The sequence below is a fragment of the Sciurus carolinensis genome, chromosome 6 (assembly GCF_902686445.1).
Source record: "Sciurus carolinensis chromosome 6, mSciCar1.2, whole genome shotgun sequence".
NCBI classification, from domain to species: Eukaryota; Metazoa; Chordata; class Mammalia; order Rodentia; family Sciuridae; genus Sciurus; species Sciurus carolinensis.
This window is the reverse complement of record NC_062218.1, coordinates 114663910-114682124: the sequence shown is the minus strand read 5'-3', so window position 1 is coordinate 114682124 and position 18215 is coordinate 114663910. Positions and strand designations below refer to the sequence as shown.

The 18215-nt window shown below is 40.6% G+C and overlaps 1 protein-coding gene across 6 annotated transcripts in view; it reads right to left on the bottom strand.

Moving 5' to 3' along the window:
• Znf608 (zinc finger protein 608) overlaps positions 1-16731 on the bottom strand; it is a 105158-nt gene extending 88427 nt beyond the window's left edge. For 3 of the 6 annotated variants that reach the window (XM_047556239.1, XM_047556242.1, XM_047556243.1), the window contains exons 1-2: positions 14150-14738; positions 12045-13143 (exon numbers count right to left, since the gene is read on the bottom strand). In XM_047556239.1, coding sequence (XP_047412195.1) covers positions 12045-12959 — 915 coding nt within the window. In that variant the 5' untranslated portion in view covers positions 12960-13143; positions 14150-14738. Of the gene's footprint in view, positions 1-12044; positions 13144-14149; positions 14739-16487 lie in introns of those variants that run through there. The other 3 variants (XM_047556240.1, XM_047556241.1, XM_047556244.1) reach the window with 3 other exon arrangements.
• Positions 16732-18215: the final 1484 nt, after the last annotated feature.

The window sequence follows — 18215 nt, the reverse complement described above, 5'->3', positions numbered from 1 at the left end:
ATGATATGAAAACAATAGTGGCCAAACTTAAAGGAGAAAAACACAAAACAAGATCATCCTAAGCCAACTAAGATTTTAAAAGCTCAGTTGATCAAATTCACATCAGGCAATGAACAAATGACTTTATGTTACAGAAGGGATGGGCCTAGTCACGAGCTAACAAAACACAAAAACTTGGTGTAGAAACAGTACTTACATCCTGAGTTAACAGAAAGGGCAACAGACTAATACACAAGACAACAGTTTGAGAAAACGGGTTGTACTCCCAAGATTAATGTAAAAGTAAAAACAGAGATCTGGGGAGTGCTTAGAATGACACAGCTAGAAAACAACACTCTACTAGAGAGTTCTATAAGCCTATTTATTCATAGGCAGATTAAAAGAATGAAATACGACTACTATGGGACAAACACTATGGTTTCTGGCCTTTTACTATTAAAATATAATAAAATCCTTAAAATGGGGAGGTAAAAAATGCTGAAATTCAGAGTGCCAGGGAACAGCTCTTCCTCCCCCACATCCCCCCAAAAAAGCTGCTAAACCACTTCACTGCCATTGCTGGAGAGTCCCTCTCTATTCAGAAACTAACTAATGAAATAGGGGGATTTCTGCAAAGGGTTCCTACTATTCATGAGAATGCATTGTCCAGGGCCATGGCCACAAAGGCCTCCAGCAACCACCCACTTTCCCACACACCTTTCTTCCACTCACTACTCCACCCACCACCACCCCCCTCAACCAACAGGAAGGTTCAGCAACAATCTTCTAGTCCCCTCTCAGCTAGAAGAAGCTGAAGGCTTCAACTTCTTGAGCAGCAGCAAAGACATAACAACCTGCCTCCTCGTTCTTCCCCTCATTCTTTAGAGCTCAAAAAGTACACTTGGCCAGACTGTTCTCACCATTAAACAATTCATTCTTCTTTTGCCTCCTTTGTGGAAAAAAAGGGGGTGGGGAGCAAAAACAGCTGAGCATGATCACAAAACACAACACTGGGCATTCAATTTCTGTACCTTACAGTCTCATTCTTTCAGCTCCTATTCCATAGGATTTAGTGACCAAGTAAATCTTAATCTGTAAACAAATGGTTTGCTCTACAATTAAACCATTCATTCGTCTTTTCTCCTTTTTTTTTTTTTCCTTCCCTTAACTGCTGGGCGGCTGCCCAACCCAGAGACTTCTAGGTTCTTCCATTATTTAGCTCTCCAATGGTTAAAAGGCAATAAGCTCATTTGGAGTTGATAAAACTATGCACCATCAACAAAAGCATGTAATGCTTCCAAGATGCACAGTGGCTTCGACATGCACAATGAGGAGCTGTGTGCAGTCTCCCCCCAAACAAAAATGCACGGCCCCAATTAAGCACCCTGGGGGCCTTCAAAGCAGTTATGCTAAGTTGCAAATACAGAAAGATCCACTTGAACTCCAACCGTCTTGTGTGCTTTCCCTCCCAAGGTAGGGAAAAAGCCCGGGCAGACTGACCTCATTAAAGGGTAATTAGTGAACCCCAGGACTTGAGGGGCTACCACAATCATGCCCATTGTAAGCATTTCACTATAGGGCCACTATTTTCTTTCTTTTTTCTTTTTTCTTTTTTTTTTTTTTTTTTTTTTGTGCCCAGGAGGTCTCTGCAATCTGAAAGACCCACATTTGAAATTTTTAAGGATCTTAATCTGACTTTTATTTTTTTCCTACTACCAGTAATCGAGTAAAAAGAAAGAAAGCAATACAAAGAGCACTCCTACTTCTCTTCTGGAATTCTGGTGTACTAACAATTAGGTTTTATCATAAAATCATTTAATTTATATTCTATATATAGAATATATAAGCTAAAACAAGTTTTGTTTAAATGTAGTGAAATAAATGCTCTACCTCTTGATTACAGAGATTGAAAATAGCACATAAAAAAGGACAGTAAAAATCAGTGCAGGGTTTTTATTTATGACAATAATGTTGAAAAAAACAATGGATGCATCATTTACATGTGAAGGTGTTACTTAGAAACTAATACTGAGTGATGTGATCAACATAACCACTTTACCATCAATAAAATCCTTCACACCTCTTTAAAGCCCATTATTACAGTTGATATCAATCTGCCAAGACGTTTGAGGACTGAATTCTACTATAAAATGCACCAGTAAATTTCACTGTTTACATTCTTTAACTTAAGAGTACCACCTTTCTGCAAACACTAAGTCAGAAATCCACTGTCCAAGTAGTTAAAATTCTCCAGTACAGTACTGGAGAAAGAAGTTCTCAAGGCAAATAAGGTAAATAGTAGTCTTAATTTGACTTTCTCAAAAACCAAAATTTAAACAACTCTAACATTTAAAATATAATCAGGTGGATCAAGCATCTTAAAAAAAAAAATCACTGAAAAGGAAGAAATAGAGATGAATTAATGAGAGTTGAAGCAATGATCTGCTGGCTCAAGGTTAAAATCACCGCAAAACCCAGAGTCCTGTTCACTCTCCTCATGGTAGATTATTTAAGGGAAGGGGGGACTTAAGTCACAGGACTACACCCATTCCAACTCTTGCAACTCAAGCACTCAAAGACTCTGATAGTGTAATCCAAAGACCTACACACAAATTTAGGGCCCAGGTTACTACCCACAATGACATGGCTAATGCTGTCCTTATATTTGTCAAGCCAATTAATCACCCAATTCATGTATTTGGATTTACAGCTTTTGACAATCAAATCAAAGAATTTAAAAGCGTAGAACAAAGTCTCTGTGTTTTGGCCAAATAAATAAACTTTAGCTATATTTAGAAGTAAATTTGCGTGTATTTGTGTTCTAGTAAAACACTTTATAGGGACCCCTCCTTAGCCAAACATCCTTGTTTTGTTTATTTTAGAAATACTACAAAATTTATTTGCAAAACTTAAACATATGCAATACATTTGGGGAAATCTTGAAAAGATGGCAAAGACTCATTAAAGGCTGGTGGGGGCGGGGACCCCAACCATAGTTGTTCTGTTTTGTTTGAATAAACCCAACTGTAGGAGACTTTGGGGGCGGGGAAGAATGCAAATCCTGGAAGTCATTCCAAACAGTTGGAAACTCTTCCTCTTAAAGTAAATTCAAGGGCTCAAAAAATAAATATTCAAGAGCATTAATTTGTTTCTAGATGTGTGCGTGCAAGTAAAACAGCAGTCATAATGTGGAAATTTCAGTCACATTTTGCAACTAATTGGAAGCAGATTAGAATTCCGCCTCAGGGGAACGTTGTCAAACTAGAAGCTGGAGCAAATGAAGAAAGAGGTGAAGGCGTCGTGAAGAGCTGACAGATTTACAGCGCTCAGGGCCATAAACGGGTCCCGGGCGGGAAGGAGGGCGCGTCCCCGCGGCCCCGCCGGGAGCGCGCAGCCCAGGCCCGAGGCGCCAGCGGCCACGCCCCCAGGGACCCGGGCCCTCCATCTGCTCCCTAAGTGAAAACAATAAATGCGCCTTCAGAAGAAGCCCGAGCTACTGATAAGATATTAAACTTGCAGACTGATAAACTGGAGGATGCAAAAGTCAAAGAGAGAGAAAGCTGCTTTATTTTTTAAGGTGGGGGAAGGGAGAGAAAAAGAAAGCAGATTGTAGGGGATAATACAGCAATGGAGTAATGGAAACAGCTGCTGGCTTTCTACTTCAGTGTCTGGCATCTGCTGCGGCATCATGGGAAAGGCTGGTGAAGGATTTGGGCAAGGAATGTAAATGGAGACAATTGCCCAAATGGAGTTGGATGTGGAAAAGCTCAATCGCTCTGTTTTAAAATCATGTTGCTCCCTTTGGGGATCAGAAGCAAATACTATTACCTAACTCAAATTCCACCTTCAGCACAGCTTAAAGATCTGGGGAAATGAATCTCTTTTCAGTCTCTTATTCAAGACGTCAAACAATAAGTCGGAATAAAGACTAGTTTTTGAAGCAGGCTCCATTTGTCCAAGGGTTCAGCTCATCTTCCATGTATCTTCACCAAAGTTAAAATGAACTCTTTTTATGTATATTACACTTATTAAGAAAATAATTGTGTTTTTAAAAAACTCACGCTGCTTACTTTTGAAATGGCTCAGGGGACAGTTTCTATTTGTTGTGCTTATTTTCTCCTTTGCTGCAAAGATTCAGTTCTAATTCATTTCCATCACAAAAGAATTGATGAAGAACTGAAGCTCAGGAACACTAACTAAGCGCTGCTGGGACAGTTATAAGCCTATAATAAAGCACAGATTTGATAGCATTATCCATGTACTGTGGTGAACCACACACAAATAAACAGTTCTCTATGAAGATTGAAAACCCAAGGTTGCAGTTCTTCCAATTCAAACATTATTGTTTTTAACATGAGCCATCCATAAAATCAGCCAGGGATGTGACAGGAAATCCAAAAGTAATCTGGTCTGGCTATGCACATTTAGGGGGAAGAAAAGTTTTCGGAGATGTTTTCCAACTAACTCTGATGATATTTTAAGTGAAGAACAGGTTAAATTAAAATCTAGGCACAGAAACAAATGGTACTTTTATTCCAACTAAATCCAAACGTGTGGTGAGTGTAGTAACCAAAAGTACAGCCCTCCAACATGGGGAAAGCTTGCTAACCTAACTAGGAACAACTCAGACATAACCTTTGAACCTTCAGTGACTAATGTGAAGGACAGAAAGTTACAGAAAGCAGCCAGAGGGCCAGATGTGCTTTCCTAAGAAATCAAACCAGGAGTTTTCTTTAATCAAAAGGAAGAACAGTGACTTCCAGGAGTTTATGAAAGTGTGACCAACTGGAACTTTGTCGTCTGTTGCTAATTGAAGCATATAAAAGAGTCCATTTCTTAAAACATACTACAAACACTTTTTTTTTTTTTTAATTCACTGCCACATGACAAAAACCAGAATCAAGCTGACTGGTAGAAGATCAGTGCAACCAAAGACCAAGCTATTATTTCAAACTGTCAGGGGAAAGCAGTAAAATTGCTACCAGGTCTCCTTAAGTTACCCTTCAATAAAAAGAAGCCATCAGGGAAATAAGAGGAAAAGAAAACACATCAAAACCTTAAAAGTCCCTTTAAGTAAAATTATACGTCTGTGGCACCATGCCATCTGCTCTCTGGTTAACATAATAAGCCAATTCCACAACCTAAATATCTACTTTCTAAAATCATTATGTACAACACAAAATATAATCAATGTATTTTTATTTACTCTAGAACTGCAAAAGCTGCATTCACATGACATTACTGGACTATGCCTAAAATGTCCGTGTAGGCACATTTTTCTTAAGGTGCTGGCTGACAATGAGGTTTCCCAGGAGGCAGAAACCTCAGTGGTTGAGCTGGAGTCATCACAATGAATAATAATCAAACCAAGGGTGGAGGCAGGGTAGCCTTGAAAAATCAGCAATAGTATTTGTTCACCATTTCAAACCCACTTGTTCTGAGTTCTCTATTACAATTATAACATATACTTTTAAATTTTCATTTAGCTTCACTGGGGGTAAGAAAAGAAAACCTACATATCAGAGATTTCCATGGTTCAAGTTCTACAGACCTATCAAAATATAAGTATTTGTATTTGCTTTGTGATCATTTCAGGTTGTCAGGCAAAACCTACAATCTCTTCTACTACATGCCCAAATTTTGTTTAGAAACCTAATCAAAACAAAATTTAGCAAATATGCAACATTTGACTTTAAGAACAAAGTGCCAGTCTGACCATCTTGAATATCCCCTCACCCCAAAATAACATTACAAACAATCCAAATGCCCGGTCAATCAACTATGAATAGTTCAACAACCTTTCATTTAGGTGCAATGGTTTTGTTCCTGTTGCCAAAACCAGCTTCAATTAAAACTTGTAAAAGAAAGCAAGAAGCCACTAGTGAAACTTCTGTGGGAAGGGAGAACTGAAAATGGCCCATTTACTCTGTAGCGGAGTAGAACACAGAATCAATGGTGATCTTTTTGAAAGAATAAAGCCCATACCACCTAATGCTCCCAATCCAATCTACATATGCAACTAAATTTAAATGCACACAACTATGAAATACCAGTTTCAGAGCACCAATATGATCCCTGTGCCACGCTGTAAGGATAATTTAAGTCATTACTGAGGCAAAGATCTCACCTTTTCTTCTATCATCTTAGGTAGGCATTATTATCATTTGTTGAAAACAAACCTAAAGAAAAAGGATTATTTCCACTGTGATGTTGCCATAAAGGATAAACCAATATTTCCTTAGTTCTGGCTTCCCTTCCATATTATACAACAATGCTATACAAGTAAGGAATAAACTGTTTAGTATTCAAGCGAATCCCTTGATGTTCAGATCGCTAGCAAGTTCAGAGCGCTGGCAATCAAAAAACTATGTTGTGCTACAGTAATTACTATGAAAAACTTCCAGTGCTTAATATTAAAGAATAGAATAACACAATCCTTCCACCTCTTCTACACCTCTAGAGTGTGTTCAACATGGCAATTATCTTCGTTCAAGAAGCAGAGTTTAAACTGCATTGAAACTCAATTATAACCATGACTTTTTAAAAACACACACTTCAAAAGGCAGGTTTCATCACATTCAGATCACTGAGTAAAATCTCTTTCCCAGCTTATAAAAAAAAAAAAAAAAATTCACCCCCCCCCCCCCCCGTGAGACATCTTCAAGTATAAAAATGACTTTTCTTAAGCTTTGGAGACACTTTTTCCCCATGGCAGAGCAATGTTGAGAGACAAAGAGTGGGCCCATCTGATAAAAAGAGTTCAACCTGCACCTCTTTTAAATGTCATGATCAGGCAGCCTAGAACTGCTACCATGCTAAAAAACCAGATCACACACTTGTTAACAAAAACACATTACTTTGCTACTTTTAAGAATGCAAAGGAACTAGGAATAGTAGATTTATGATTTAAGTGCTTGTGGCTAAAATAGCTTTCCAATTATCAAGGGCCTCTTAGGAAGAGCAAGAATGCATTATGTGTTAATGACCACAACCAGGGGTCCCTTCTCCACTCTTTTGTCAGAACCGGAGCAGATCCTCCCCGCAGCTTCACCATTAACATGTCTGTTTCCTGTCAGCCCACTCAGAGATAATGTCATTTATCTCAGGGAGGCACAAGCCCAGTCATTAGCTTCAATAAAAGACCTCAAACAAAGGCCGGATAATGTTTTACCCAGGGCTCTTACTAACCCAGAACCAAGAATCTTAGTGCCTAAAAGTCAAAAACTAGAAAGTTATCCTTACAAATGTATTTTGCTCATTATGGACAATCCTAGACTACATCTCCGAACAAGCACATGGCCAATACATAGTAAACACCAATCTAAAGCACTATCACACACAATTAGATTAACCATAAACGCAGACCAAGGTTAGCCTGTGAGAGCGCCTCCCACCTCCAGGGGCTAAATTGACAGAATAATTCAGGTACTGACTAAATAGTCAGATCTTTGAAGAACTGACCCCCACCCCCATTGTGAGTGCCTGCAGGAACCAAATAACCATTATAAAGTGGTCAATGGCTGAGCTTCTGGAAATCTTTTAAATAAAAGTTGAACTGGTTAAAATAAGTGTAGGAACATGTGTTTTCACAGTGTTACTCATATTACTGCAATTTCAAGTTTCTATGAAGTATCAGGTGAACTTTTTTTAAATTTAAAACACACACACACACACACACACACACACACAGAGACACCATCAAAATTGGAGCAAATCTCAGCCATCCAATCCCTGTTTTTCATGCTGAAAACGAAGAACAGATGGTTCTTTCCATGTTGTTTGAATCTGGTTATTGAACACCTCTGTGGTTAGGGAGATTTCTGCTTAGCACTTTCGGCATACATTTAATTTACTAACTATAAAATGCTGCTTAGGAAAAATAAGTCTTTATAACACTCTAATTAAAACCATCTTGCAGCCAAGCAATTTCACTTGAAGAGCATTCTTAACCTCATGACATTTGGACAATCAATCCCCCCAACACTCGCTTTTTGTTTTACAGACTATTTGTAAAGTTACTAAAAGTTGCTATTATCTCCTTAAGCAGTTGTGCATATTTCTTAATCTCTCCAGCAAATACTAAACTCAGAATTCAGTGATAAGCCTGGTCACAAAAGTGTTCCAATACATGGGTTCTCACAGAAACCTTCCTTGGGGAAGGGCAGCCCCTCTGCACCCACCTCAGAAAGCCCTGTCACCCTCCAGGGAAGCCTATAGAAAAGTAAGGAGCTGGATCAATGCTGACTGGGAGCCAGCCTTAGTTACCAACGTTTTTAACAGCTAAATCCCTTATGTAGCTTTCAAAACAGTTTGCTGTCCAACAACAATGGACTTTGTTCTTTAATTATAGCAAGTGACCTTCCTGCCCCTTTATTTCACCATAGATAATCTGCACTCTCTAAGCAGAATTCATAAGGGGCACTATATCTGGAAAAAAAAAATCATCCACAAAACTCATTAATCAAAATATGTTCTTAAACTGCTCACACTCACTTAGAAAATGTGCCAGAATTCCCTAGTGAGGTGTAAAAAGGCTTCTGCAAGAGAATAAAATAAAATGAATGATATCTTTTATAGGCAGGTCCATTTATAGATATCACCTTTAGAATGACAAGGACCATCTTAATGAAAGCAATATGATATTACAGAAATAATTCTCTCCTGGGAATATATATTGAATAGGACCCTAAGACACAACTATGTGACCTCCTGTGTTTTTCATTTCTATTTAAGTATTAGTTGCTTTGAAGAATCTTCAAATTATCTAACGATCAAATAAACCCATGTATAATACTTTATATAACTGTTTATTTAGCCCAGCCAAATGCCTCCCTCTCTGATAAGTCAAAACTATAAGACGGCTAAGGAGGACACATAAAGAAGGGTTTCAACACAAGACTATTATGCATCAAAAGAAAGGAGGGGGGTGGTGGGGAGGCAGGTTTTAACATCCAAAAGCCAACCCGTCAAATCTACTTATTCAGACATGTCACTGGTGGCTTAACCACAAAATGGGCTATAGAAATATAGCTCAAACATCTTAGAATTATGGCATGTTTTGATTTTGTTCACGTATTAAGGGAGTGGCGACTTTTACAACATGCTTGTGGTTTCCACATAAAGGAGTAGAACACTCACTGATTTAATTAGGTTTCATAAGGTCTAATTTATCATGTTTTACATGACTTTGTATAGTGAGGAAATAGAATAAACATACCAAAAATAGACGTTTAAGCATGCTGTGAAAATTAACCAGTAACAGCAAGTCTTATGAATCTCCTGCGAACCTTCCAAAGGGGTGGGGGGCAAATGTGCACACACCTACACTCTCCTTTGGTTTTCACATGTAGCCCCTCGTGAGACACATCTGATGAATGAAAATTAATCATCTTCACTTTTAAGGAGCTGGATCTTCACAAACTCAGATAATCAAGCAAGGCTGAAATTAAAACATTGCATAAAATGTCCAAAAATCAAAACCCTTCCCTAGGGCTGGGGATATGGCTCAGTAAATAAGAGTGCTTGCTTGGCATGCAGGAGGCCCAGGGTTCAATCCCCAGCACCACCTAAAATAAAATAAAACCTTCCTCAAAGATGCCTCAGAGTTGAAACATTTGTCAGGTGAAGCCTGTCCTACTCAATCTTTACTTCCTAAATAGATTTCTTCATATCATTAGGAAGTATTTTCTAAATTGAAGCCTAATTTGACATAACCACTAGTTAGTGAAATTAGAGTTACTTCCCTGGGTGGCATTCATGCCAGGGAGTGCCATCTTTGTGTGCCAAGGATGAAAGCATTTTCAAGTCCTTCTGGGGTGGAGTGGGGTGGGGGTGGGAAGAAAGACTTAAGGAATGAAGTCTGAGATCCTGAGCCAACTCCCCTGCTTGACAAGAATGGCCAACCCTGCAAGATCCAAGTGCCTCCAAATCATCCCAGGAGGACCTTTGTGCCAACTCCAGTGGCTAAAGTTGGCAGTGCAGCTTCCTTCCCACTTAGGGCCAGGAGTGAATCTAAGTGCCATGTGCTCTCTCTCCCCTTCCACACCCCAGCCCCACCATGACTTGTTTGCTCTTCATTCATGTAATTCATATGATCACATTTATACTGCTCTGACTGAAGATGGGTTGCGTGTATATGAATAATTTAATTCTTCCATTCTTCATCCAGTTTCCTCTGTGACTGAAAAGTGAAAAGAACACAAAAACTGGAGAACCGACACCACGCTCTAATCTCAGTTGCCATGACAGCAGCCTTTGAGATCCTGAAATGTTCCGATTGCCAGCTAAACAAAATTGTTGAATGTGAACATTTGGCTGGAAGATTAAAAGGCTAAGGGGAATGCAAAAGGGCAGTACCTCCCACATTCCAGGCAGCCAGTGAATCCAATCAAATGCCTCTGACTCCTTAACCACAGCCATTGTGAGCACTGGATTAGGGCAATTCATCTAGATAGTTAAAGCAGATTAGAACTGCAATTTGAAGACTATTGGCAACAAAAGTAAATGCCCTACTGTACTAAATAATAAGAACATTTCAAAATGCCTTTTAGTAGAAATTATGTGAAACTGCACATTTAAACATAAGAATCAAAACCTGGGATTTTAAAAAGCTGATTTAAATTCATCAATGTAAAAGGCTATCTAACCAAGAGGATATGAATTTCAAAAAGCGTTCAGTGGTCCTTTCCAAGTTGGCATTTTTAGCTACACTTAATATACCTCTGTCAACTTCTAAAATCAAAACTTTATTCCTAAACTCCTTTTTGAATCTTGAATGCACAAAAACAAAAATAAAAAGGTTTAAATAGAGAACCATGAATAATTGCACACAGAAATGGTTACCCGAAGATATATACCACCACCTAAAATTCTGATCAGCAAAGGACAAAAATCAAATCATTTAATAAGCATATTTCCAAACAACCACACCACAAGCCACATGATAGAAATGCTGCTTCTGCAAGGCACAACCTGTAGAATTAATCTAAAGGTTAATTTTACAGAAAGATCACTCACACCCCAATTAGCTCCTAGCCTGCCTGGTGGACACAGCAGACATTACTCAATGCGCAACAATCACATCCCAGACCAGCAAGACCAGTCCTAAGCAGCAAAACATTGAGGGCAGTTTTCCCAAGATAGTGTTAACTGCAGATTTTAAGACAATGACAAAGATGGGGGAAAGGACCCAAATGGTCTAAAACAATTATCCACATTGTTCAAGTGCAACACACAATCTAGTATTCAGCCTCACTTCTGTGTCTACCTTTCCTTTGGCTATGTCTCCACGTTTCAGGAATATCAGTCCACCAACTCTATTTTACTCTTCTTACAGCATTAAAGCTCCCCAGTGAAGCTGGCACCCAGGAGATAAACAAATCTCTAGCTAAAAACTTGGTGAGGGAACAAGGAAGAGTTATCATCCTAGCAGCCACCAAAACCATCTCAGTTTTGCTGCACATTTATGAAACCAATGACCCAACACCCCAGGCCTGGAGTTTAATTCAGAAGCAATAACAGGAAATCATCCAAGGATATCCTTTGACTGAACTATTTTGGAGAAAGTAACAATGAATGGACTGAGGGTGAAGTGTAAAATGGAATCCTGGAGGATGCTCTCCACAGAGGAAACTTGAACCCTGCACCTAAGGACACATTACTAGCAATAATATGGGCATGTTAACTAAACAGAACAATGTTCTTAGGGGAGAAACCAGGACAAGAGGCAAGTGGGTGCATAAGCAAGTTTTCAACTGAAAGCACACCACAACTTGCTGACTGGCCAGGAGCTCACGTGCAGGGCAGAAGGTACTTACAACACTCAGACCCTCCCACCTGGGGGCCCAAAGCAGCAGAAGCAGCAGAAGCAACAGCAGCAAGAGTCAAACATTGCACCCATGAAAGCGCCCCCATATCAAATTTTAATGTAAAGGACATATCTCAAAGAAATCTCACAAAGAACGAAAGCACGAAGAAGTGTAAGGCACATAGAGGGACACCCCCACACACCCACACAAATGCACACAGAAGAGAGTGGGACATCTAGGAAGGCGACTTTATCCTACCTTCTCAGTTTTCAGTTTCTTGATTCGCCTGTGGCTCTCCTCCTCCTCCTCTTCCTTCTTTACCAACATAGAGTTTCCCATGAGCCCTGAATCCGGAGCACTTTTGCTAACTTCCCCTGCAGCGGCGACGCTGCCACTCCCAGTGCCCCCGCAGTGGAAGGGGCTCGCGCCACCTCCATTGCTCTTGGCCCCAAAGCCATAGAGGTGCCCCCCGGAAGGGGCCTGGCCGCCACTGCCATTCTGGTGGCCCTGCAGCAGGTCGTGCTTGTCCTTCCTGGATTTCCCCGCATCCTTATCCCGCTTGGCGCCTCGGCTGCTCTGGCTTTTACCTGGCTTCTCCTCTTTGCTTTTCCCACAGGAGCCTGCCCCCGCGGTGGCAGCGGAGGTGCTGGTGCTGGTACTATTGCTGTTTGGGTTGCCGCCGCCGCCGCCGCCGCCGCTGCTCACACTTTGACCCAGCGCTGAATTCATGCCAGTTGCCTCTCCAGGGCGCCCTTGGACTTCCTGCCTCTTGCCAGTGCTGCTGATCTCGGGAATCCCATACAAGGCAGCAGAAGGCAGAGATTTATTAGCATCCTTAGAAGTTTTACTCCTTTTCACTTTTGATTTGCTGGTCTCTTTGTGTGAATTCCCCTGGGGAGCAGAGGGCTGAACAGAAGCAAATTTTAGGCCATCAGCTAAGGCTGCCGTAGCACTGGCCCCACTGGAGGCCGGACCTCCACAATCCTTAGAGCTGCTGCTGCTAGTGGTGTTGGTGGAATTATTCATCTCAAATTTCTGTCTGTCTTTCTCCAAATCAGCGTCCAAATCAATTATTAAATTTCCAACCCCGATTTCCCAATCATCGCCACTGTCATAAGTATCAACTGTATTTGGATCCACACCTTTTCCTGCAGTAGAAATGTTCACTGACATCCTGAAGATGAGCTCTCTAGAATAAAAATCCGATGAACTTTCCTTTGGAGATGAGGGGACATTCGTTTAGCTCCGCTGGGCTTTCTCTTAAAGAAAAAAAAAATCTTCCAATCTTCCTCTTCTTTATCCTGCCCCACGAATGTGTCCAGGGATTTTACACCCTTCAGTCCAGGTCCACCTTTTCCTGTGAAGGGGAAAAGTCGAATATTTCTTGTCTGGGTGTTACCAGAATAAAAAACGATTAATACTGGGGAGTCAGTAAGGGGTACAGGGAAGGATAGAAAGTAAGGTGCCTCATGTATTGTCTCCACAGTCCAATATCAGGTTTAAAGGAAAATAATCAGACCCCCAAAACAAACCCATGACAGTAAGCATCTTACTAAAATCCCTTTATCAACAACACAAGGATAATCACTTTTTAAAAAGCATTAAAATACCTTAAGAATCTGATTCAAGTCCAGGAAGGTTTTTGTGGGTTTAAGTTTAGAATTTTGTCTGGCACATGTGATATCTCAGCCTCTGAAATACAGCTTGAACACTCAAACAAGAGGAACACGGCATCAAACAGCCCTAAACATGTCCTAGCTCTTGCAATTTAAAAGACCAGACCCTGGAAGTTCTCTGAAGGCTAGTTTTCAGAATGATGTTGCTAAATTTTCCTTATTTCTAATTTTAGTACTTCTTTTTACAAATTGTCTGGGCAATCTGGTATTTGTTCCCAGTAAGGAACAGAAAAAACAACCAATAATCCCACACACACATACATACCTCCCTCCTATCCTCCCTTTCCCAAAAGCTTATACAATTTTTTTTGAAATACACACACGTCTTCAAGAGCATTTCTCTATATAAAGACAGTGTTATATAAAAGGTTAAATATTTGCCTTCAGAAAAAAAAAAAAAAAAGATCCACCTAAACAATTCTACCATATCCCTAGGTCACAGAATTGCTCAGTCTGTTAAATATGGTGCTACTGACTGTACAGGGAAACTGATTAAGACATACACTTTAAGTGATCTGCGCCAAGGTGGCCTCAATGACCGCAAATGAGTGTGTGTTTGACAAAGAGCAGTTAAAACGGTTTTTAAAGGGATCAGCCCCTTTTTAACAGTTGATTGTCAAGGAAAAAAATAAATAAATATACATATATATATATATACACACACACAGAGAGAGAGACATTGCTTACCTTTAATCCTTTATCATTTTTTAATTAGGCCAGCAAATCAAAATGCATTTCCCACTCCACTCGGCAAACAAGCCTGTGCCTCATTTTACTTAAACACCAAATGATCAAGAAGGAAGAAACCAAATAACACATCTCAGCCAGAATAATCACTCGATAACATTATTCCACCTCCCCACCCCCCTCTTTTGGCAAACGGATCAGGAGTCCTTTTCTCCTTAAAAAAATGTGTCACTGTACAGCTGGAAGATAATGTTTCACATTCACAACAGAAGCACCAAAGGTTTTTTTCCCTCTTAACAAGCATCGAGAATAATAGGGTTTAAAAGAGAGAGAGAGAGAAAGAGCTTAGAGAAAAAAGTTTTCCCAACTTCTCATTCCGCCTTCAGTTCCAGACTTCAGAGTCACCGTGATCAGTAAGTAATGATCCCATGTAGCAAACCTACAGGCGTCCGCTAGTAACAAGACAGAATGTGCTAACATCGGGATAAATTAGTGAAAGGGAAGAAAGAATAAGAAGAAAGGACTGAAAATCTGGGCTGGATTCCGCCTGTTAGTCGGGAAGTGGCATTTTTCCGCCCGTCCTGACAGATTTGATTTCTCGAACTAACTTAAGAGACAAGGAGGGGGAAGAAGAATGGGGGGAGGAGAAGGAGGAGAAGGAGGAAGAAAGGGTGGGATGAGAAGCTGAGCCAGAGGAGAAAAAGAAAGGTGTGGAGGAGGAGGGAGCAGACGATTCAGTGAGCTGATAAACCAGTTATAACAGCATTCGCTCGGGGCGGGGGGCAGCGGAGCGGAGGAAATAACGGCGTTTAAAATGGGCTCAGACTTCGAAACCTAAAGGATGTGATGTTTTCCTGTTTTATGTTGTTTTAAGAAAAAGGAACCGAGTTCCTAGTATACCCCCCCGGGGACGGTCTAAAATCCTCTGTCGCTCAAGTCCATCAGTCATGTGGTAATTCGATAATTAGAGTAAAAAAAAAAAAAAATTTAAGGCGACCTTTTTCAAGACAGTTTTCCCCCCTTACACACGCAGCAAACGGTGCGTCTCCCTTCTATTTATTTTTTTTCTCTCCTCCTCCACCTCTTGCCCACCCCCTCCTGTGTTTAGTCAGATGGCCTCGGAGCTTGGCTTAGTATTTTTAATTAGCTGGCGTTTGGAAGCTAAAAGCAGTAATGAATTGTTGATGGATTGGAAGTGGAGAGTCGCTTTGCTGGAAATGTCGGGGCCGGGAGAGGGGGATGGGCGAGTTAGCAACAACCAACCATCTAAAAGGAGCGATTTTGTTACAGTGCAAGCCTTTCACATCACGTGAGGATCAAGGGCTCAATTGGTTGTCGTGAGAACAAAAATGGTGACAAGCGTATCAAGAAAATACTGATCTGGTCTTTAAAAAAAAGCTGAAGGTCTCTCGCCTCCCCCTGCACACACTCCCCCCACCGTCACACCCCCCCGCAGTGGGCGAAGCTACAAGTTATGAATGTGAAACATTTCTCAGATCTAGGATCTCGGAAGTTCGGAAGGAGTGAAATGTAATGAGCACAAGAGCAAAGCAGATGTTTTAAAGAAACACCTTATAAACCTTTCCTCAACTTATCTCCAATTTGTCGGCTTTCCCAAGGGGCCAGAGAGCGGACGCTTGGGGGAGGGGGAGAGCACCTCCGAACTATTTGGATTTTAGGGACCCCTTCATGTATTACACAAAGAAAAACATTTTTTTCTAGCTCCCAAACTGGGTCCTGTAATAAACACACCATTGTTACTATTTGTGGGTTTGTTTGGGTTGGGTGGGGCTTTTTTCTTTTTTCTTCTTTTTCTCTTAATGGTGTCTTTGCTGGTTGCTTTTTTAAGACAGTGGAAAATGGTAGTTATAACCATTAGATGGAATGGATGAATATTCCCTTAATATTAAATTATTGGGCACTAGAATGTGACAGGAGACAAAAATCGGCTTGTTCTGCCCTTGCCCCCATTTTAATGGCTCGGTTTGGGAGGGGGGCTGCCCAGCAAGGAAAGGAGAGGAAGAAGGTAAGGTGCGCTAGAGAACTGACACTACGGACCAGGATATGTAACTGTGTCACTTTTATTCTCCTTTGGGTTAGAGCCCAAAAGGTAATTTACTCTAAGTTACCCCGAGTGCCCAGTCAAGCTTAATTTGTGTGAAGAAGTTACAAATGCTTTACCCTCCACTGAATAAAATTCACCCTTCTTGGGTTGTTCTAAATGCAAAAGCCAAACCCTGTAACTAGTTCCTCATTTCAATGCATAAAACTCGCACATTCCCCTGCATGAAGTCCCCGCTAAGTGCTATATAGAGACACACCACGCAACCGTACTTACGGTCTGTATGGGATCGAGTTGACCTTTTCCTTCTAACTGCATTGAATGTGTTTGGTTGCAGCCGCTTTATTTTGGAAATTATAATCTCTTCAACAAATTTTTTATTAAAGAAGATGGACCATCAAATGTCACAGACCGTCCTGTGTATTTTTTGTAAAAACAAAAATTAAAATTAAAATAAAAAACAAAAATCCCCCTGGTGCACACACACAAGCTTGTTCTGCAACACTGAAATCAGGACCGAAACACAACACACACACAGGGGGAGTGGAGCAAAAGGAGCTCTCAGCCTCTATACCTGAAAGGGACTTTTCTTTGTTCCCAATGCCCTTTCGCATCGGGCCAATCAGAGAGCAGCTTTTATGAAACTGGGCTCTCTCATTGGCTAGCTGCTTTCTCTTGGCTACTGTAGGGGGTTGAGATATACACACGTATAAAACACACACTGAGCCCGGGTGGGGGTGCGGTGGGGGGTAGTTGTGGAGACAAAGCGTTTTATTTTCCAACCAGATTGGGGTTGAGGAACCTCCCGCAGTAAGAAGGGGAAAAAAAATGGTGCGCCCGTTTCAATTACTACATCATTCACATAAAACACTTATTTATTAAAACAAATCTCAAACAGGCTGCGAAGAGAGGATGTCGGTAAATACAAGTTTGATTGTGTTATCTTGGGGGAAATAATGTATGTGATCGCTCGGTGGCAGAGGGAAGCCAAATGAGCCACCAGCGCATAGCGAGAACAGGGAGGCTGGCTGTGTGGAAATGACTGCGAGGGTTTTGCTGGCTTCCCTTCCTTGTTCCAAGGACTCGGCAGCCCAACTCCCAAGAATGATTTTCTGTATTGCAGCTTCAGGCTCTCAGCCCTCCCCCACCACTTTGCCCTTCTTGCAATTTTTTTTTTTTTTTTTTTTTTTTTTTTTTCCTGTGTCTTTTTGCTCGCTGATTAAATAAGAAAAATCGATCTGGGGGTAAAGGCGGCGGCGGGGAAACAAGTAACCCTTTTGTTTCCAGTCTTCGGGTTTACAACCACTGAAGTGTGAACGCTGGCAACCATTTAGCCGCACTACAGGAATGGTTCTTCCCTTAAATTAGTAACAAACCTTTCCACCTGGTCTTATGCGGCTCCAAAAAATAAAAAATACAATAAGGCCGCCACCAACCATATTAACACCTCGGGCCAGTCTCATATTTTTAAAAAAAATCGATTTGTGGGAGATAATATATACTAGGAAGATTAACCCCTTAAAGAGTCCCAGTCCACATTTTTAAACCGTTGGAATTGTTGTGATTCCTCTTTCCCCAAATTTTTAACCCTAACTTGGTGAAAATGGGGTATCTTAATTCTCTGAATGCTACATCTGCAATCCAACACACACACACACACACACAAATTTTAGTCTTTATTGTAGGACATACAACCAAGTTAATAAGATTCATGACGTAGTTAAGATAGTAATATGAAATAGCAAGTTGCTAATATATCTTTAAATGACTGTGTCTATATATATTGTCTTCAAAGTATGTTTCATTTATAATTTTTCATTGTTATTTTTCATTATTTTTAGGAGCTATAATATGGAAATTTTAAAGCCAATGAATTTGATGGAAAGCATCATGATCCCAAGTTTAAAGGATCCAACACAACTGGGATTGTAATTTCCACCTGACAATTGCAATTTAAGAATGTGTCCTAACAGAATCAAATGAACACATAAAGTGAATTAGTGC